Source organism: Octopus bimaculoides, chromosome 30, assembly GCF_001194135.2.
Source record: "Octopus bimaculoides isolate UCB-OBI-ISO-001 chromosome 30, ASM119413v2, whole genome shotgun sequence".
Taxonomy (NCBI): Eukaryota; Metazoa; Mollusca; class Cephalopoda; order Octopoda; family Octopodidae; genus Octopus; species Octopus bimaculoides.
Window position 1 is genome coordinate 3,014,015 of NC_069010.1, and position 2,416 is coordinate 3,016,430.

Genomic DNA, 2,416 nt, shown 5'->3' on the forward strand with positions numbered 1-2,416 from the left:
TCCATTTCTTGTTTTATAGTGCATAGTTGTACCATTCTAAACTTTTATTCTTTACAAACAAGACACAACGCTTCAAGCGAACTACAATACTCTCCTAAAACAATAGGAAATAACATGTGTACAGTGTATTTCGTAGCGGTGCCAAATGGCACCTTGAAATAATTCAACAAATCAAATCAAACATCACTGCAATAGATCGTACGGACTATTTTCATTTCTTCGTATCTCTAACGAAGTATTTAGATATTATTCTAATAAAATACAAGATATTTTGACCATATTCCTGAATGAGCAAAGAAATAGTAACTCACCAGTTTAGATAAGTCATCTCTGCAGGGGATGTTTTTCGCACAGGTTCTAAACTTTTGCACCATAAATTGAGGCAAGAATCATTCCTAACATCTTTAATACATGTTTCATGGAAATTAATGTTATAAAGTTTTATTTTTATACCCAGTTTTTGCGATGCCGTATGGCACCACTAGGATCAAATAGCGGATCTATTTTAAAACGGGGGAGCCAGTTTTCATTTATGTTTTATGTAGTGTTTTTAGTACCGAAAGACTTTCAAACTTCGTATACTTATCTATTTTGTGTTATAGAACAGAAAAATATTTTTGTATTCGAATTTATTTCATGTAAAAAATTGTCTTATTTCGATAATTTCTACTAATCACTGACGTCTATTCAGTTGAAAACAGTTAGCGCTGTAACGGTGTATATCGTATTAATCCCCTAACCCTAACCCTAACTAGACTGTTCACCGTAACCGTAACCCTAACCCTAAAACTAACCCTAACTCTAGAATCCGAACTCTAAAATTGTTACACACATAGATACGCACAGCGTAATTTATTATATAAACAATATATGCGTATAAATTACGATTAAACCGGATGAAATATGTCACAGGGAATAACATTTTTATGACCGCCCAGCAGTAACTCTATTGAGCTGAATAGACGTCAGTGATTGGTTGAAATTACAGAAATACGACAACTTTAACATGGAATAACTTACGAATTCCTTTTTTTTTGTTAAGAAGACTAAGAGTAAAAGATGTTTTATATGACACATTCTACCAGTGTCCCAAGTTTCAAAGTGTTTCGTTAGTGTTTCGTTAAGAAAATACTGGCGCCCCCGTTTTAAAATGGATCCCAAATAGCTTCAATGTTCTTATTAACTATTGTTGTTGTTGTTGTTGACACTCCGTAGCTTACGATGTCGAGGGTTCCAGTTGATCCGATCAACGGAACAGCCTGCTCGTGAAATTAACGTGCAAGTGGCTGAGCACTCCACAGACACGTGTACTCTTAACGTAGTTCTCGGGGAGATTCAGCGTGACACAGAGTGTGACAAGGCTGACCCTTTGAATTACAGGCACAACAGAAACAGGAAGTAAGAGTGAGAGACAGTTGTGGTGGAAGAGTAAAGCAGGGTTCGCCACCATCCCCTGCCGGAGCCTCGTGGAGCTCTTAGGGGTTTTCGATCAATAAACACTCACAACGCCCGGTCTGGGAATCGAAACCGCGATCCTATGACCGCGAGTCCGCTGCCCTAACCACTGGGCCATTGCGCCTCCACTATTAACTTATTAATGTGTAATAAATCAAATGTAGTTATATTAGATAATAAATAGCACTTACCGATGAAATCATTCTTGTTACATAAGTTTCCGACGCAACAACCAGCACAGGAAGTGCCATCGGTCCATATATTGCATGTTTGGCTATTGTTTCTCATAAGGTCAAGACATTTTCTGTATGTACTGCAGGATCTTTCAAACTTCAGTGTAATACCGCTCATTGATACAGTCAACCGACAAGCAGGCTGTAAGAAAAGATATAAAAGTCTACTACAACCACGACATTTACTAGCACAGCTACCGCTAACTACAGCAACAAAAACAATTACAACACTGGGGAGGTTTACCACGTAAAAGAGTTTATCATTGCTACTAAAAAAAATCCCCAAAACAGCAAATGAGACCGAAAATTACTTGCGAGAGTGTTGTAAGATAACAGCATAAGTGATCCCTTATAAAGTCTATTGATATTTACCTTTTATAAATAACGTTTCGTGAATGCTTCCTGGATGCCAACGCGTTCGGATCACATGTAATGTAAATATGGCCATCGAATCACTAGCCGTATTAAAATCAGTTGGCACTCCGTCGCTTACGACGTCGAGGGTTCCAGTTGATCCGATCAACGGAACAGCCTGCTTGTGAAATTAACATGCAAGTGGCTGAGCACTCCACAGACACGTGTACCCTTAACATAGTTCTCGGGGATATTCAGCGTGACACAGTGTGACAAGGCTGACCCTTTGAATTACAGGCACCACAGAAACAGGAAGTAAGAGTGAGAGAAAGTTGTGGTGAAAGAGTACAGCAGGGTTCGCCACCACCATCCCC

General features: G+C 38.9%; 1 protein-coding gene across 1 annotated transcript in view; it reads right to left on the reverse strand.

Moving 5' to 3' along the window:
* LOC106883926 (uncharacterized) overlaps window positions 1-2,416 on the reverse strand; it is a 10,880-nt gene that overhangs the window by 7,516 nt on the left and 948 nt on the right. The window contains exon 2 of the mRNA XM_014935069.2: window positions 1,647-1,830. Coding sequence (XP_014790555.2) covers window positions 1,647-1,830 — 184 coding nt within the window. The remainder of the gene's footprint in view (window positions 1-1,646; window positions 1,831-2,416) is intronic.